The sequence below is a fragment of the Orycteropus afer genome, unplaced genomic scaffold, assembly GCF_000298275.1.
Source record: "Orycteropus afer afer isolate SDZICR_OR568_19922 unplaced genomic scaffold, OryAfe1.0 scaffold00772, whole genome shotgun sequence".
Classification (NCBI taxonomy): domain Eukaryota; kingdom Metazoa; phylum Chordata; class Mammalia; order Tubulidentata; family Orycteropodidae; genus Orycteropus; species Orycteropus afer.
The window spans coordinates 852,878-855,218 of record NW_006922359.1 but is presented as its reverse complement, the minus strand read 5'-3'; the positions used below and the strand labels follow the sequence as shown (position 1 = coordinate 855,218).

General features: G+C 38.6%; 1 protein-coding gene across 1 annotated transcript in view; it reads right to left on the bottom strand.

Annotated features, from left to right (window-relative positions):
- Positions 1–2,341, bottom strand: part of NOTCH3 (notch receptor 3) — a 92,648-nt gene that overhangs the window by 29,249 nt on the left and 61,058 nt on the right. The window contains exon 21 of the mRNA XM_007957670.2: positions 6–22. Coding sequence (XP_007955861.2) covers positions 6–22 — 17 coding nt within the window. The remainder of the gene's footprint in view (positions 1–5; positions 23–2,341) is intronic.

Sequence of the window (2,341 nt, the reverse complement as noted above, 5' to 3'; positions counted from 1 at the left end):
GGTACATGCTCAACTCGTATGCCTGTCTTTTCTCTGGCTGGAAGCCACATGTGTGGGTTCAATTCCAGACCTGAAGAGCAGCTAGGGGCCATAGTCTCAGTGGTTGCACCAGGCTCTATTGGACCAGCAAACCTGGTCCCAATTTCTCCACATCCTTTCCAGCATTTGTTATTTTCTGTCTGGTTGAACTTTGCTATTAGTGATGGGGTGAGGGGTTATCTCGGCATTGTTTTGATTTGCATCTAATTACTAAGGAGCTCTGGTAGTATAGTGAGTAAGGCATTTGGCTGCTAAGCAGAAGATCAGTGGTTCAAACCCATCAGCTGCTCCACAGAAGGAAGATGGGGCAATCTACTTCCGTAAAGATTTTCAGCCTCAGAAAACCAATGGGCATTGCTTTGAGTCATAATTGACTCAATGGCAGTGAGTTTGGGTTTTGTTTTTTAATGGCTAATGATCGTGAACATTTCTTCATGTGTTTGTTGGCCACCTGAACATCTTCTCTGGTAAAGTGTCTGTTCATGTCTTCTGCCCATTTTAAAATTGGATTGTCTTTATGATGTTGAGGTGTTGGAGTTTTCTATAAATTTTAGAGATAAGTCCCTTGTCAGATATTTCACTGCCAAATATTTTTTCCCAATCTGTAGGTTCTGTTTTTACTTTTTTGGAGAAAGATAAAAATTTATCTTGATGCACATAAAAATTTAATTTTTAGAAGGTCCTGATCATTTACTCTTCTGCTGTTTGTGCCAGCCTGAATTTCTGGCAGTTCCCTGTCAATGTTCTGCTACAACCACTTTTTAATTATTTTCAGCACTATTTTACTTGTATGTGATATTAATTATATTGTTTGAAAACTTCCTCATTCTGTTGGATTATCTTGCTTTGGAATGAGTGCAAATAGAGATCTCTTCCAGTTGGTTGGCCAGGTCACTATCTTCCAAATTTCTTGGCTTAAATGATTGTGTGTTCTCAGCATTGGATCCTTATGTTGAAACGTCTCAGTAGGTTTTTCATCAGTTCTTGAAGACTTGTTTTTTGCCAGTTCCTTCATTGAGCTTTGACTTCTTTCTTCATCACCAGCGGTCCTTGATCATAAGCTACCTCTGGAAATGGCCAAACATCAATCAATTCTTTTCAGTACAGTGACTCTGTGTATTTCTTCCATCTTCTTTTGGTGCTTCCTGCATTATTCAATATTTTGCCCATAGAATCCTTCAATATTGCAACTCAAGGCTTGAATTTTTTCTTCAGTTCTTTCAGCTTGAGAAATGCTGAGTGTATTCTTCCCTTTTGGTTTTCTAACTCCAGGTTTTACCCATTCCATTATACTACTTTACTTAGTCTTCTCAAGCTGCCCTTTGAAATCTTCTGTTCAGCTCTTTTACATCATCATTTCTCCCATTTGCTCCATTCAAAAGCAAGGTTCAGAGTCTATTCTGACATCCATTTTGATCTTTTCTTCCTTTTCTGTCTTTTAATGACCTTTCGTTTTCTCCCTGTACAATGTCCATGATGTCATCCCACACCTCATCTGGTCTTCAGTCATTAGTGTTCAACAAGTCAAATCTATTCAGAGATGTTCTCTAAATTCAGGTGGGATATACTCAAGGTCACATTTTGGCTCTCATGGACTTGTTTTAATTTTCTTCAGCTTCAACTTAAACTTGCATATGAGCAGTTGATTGTCTGTTACACAGTTGGCCCTTGGCCTTGTTCTGACCAATGATATTGAGCTTCTCCGTCGTTTCTTTTCACAAAGGTAGTTAATTTCATTCCTGAGTATACTAGCTGGCATAGTCCATGTGTATAGTCACCATTCATGTGGTTGAGAAAAGGTACTTGCAATGAATAAGTCATTGATCTTTCAAAATCATTTTCATCACCAAGACATCATTTCCATCACCAAGGCCATGTTTTCCAACTAGCAATGCTTCTTTGTTTCCAGCGTTCATATTCCAAACACCAGTAATTATCAATGCATCTTGATTGCATGTTTACTTTCAGACTGCAGATATCAGTAAAAATGTTCAATTTCTTCAATCACTTAACTGTTTATGCCACCTGGGTACTCCTACAATTAATCCTATTAGGGAATAGGTTTTGTCATGTTCATGACGCCTTATCAATGTAAGGTGAATCCTAACCCTATTCACTTTTGAAATGAAAAAAATAACAGATGAGACAGAGAGAAGTAAGTATAAATAGAAGGGAAAATATGTGCCATGTGAAGACCACCAGGAACAAAGGAATTGTGGTAGTTAAGGTTGTGTGTCAACTTGGCTGGGCCTGGTTGAGTGACTGGGCAGCTGTTGGTAGTTATTCCCCATGATGAGACTGG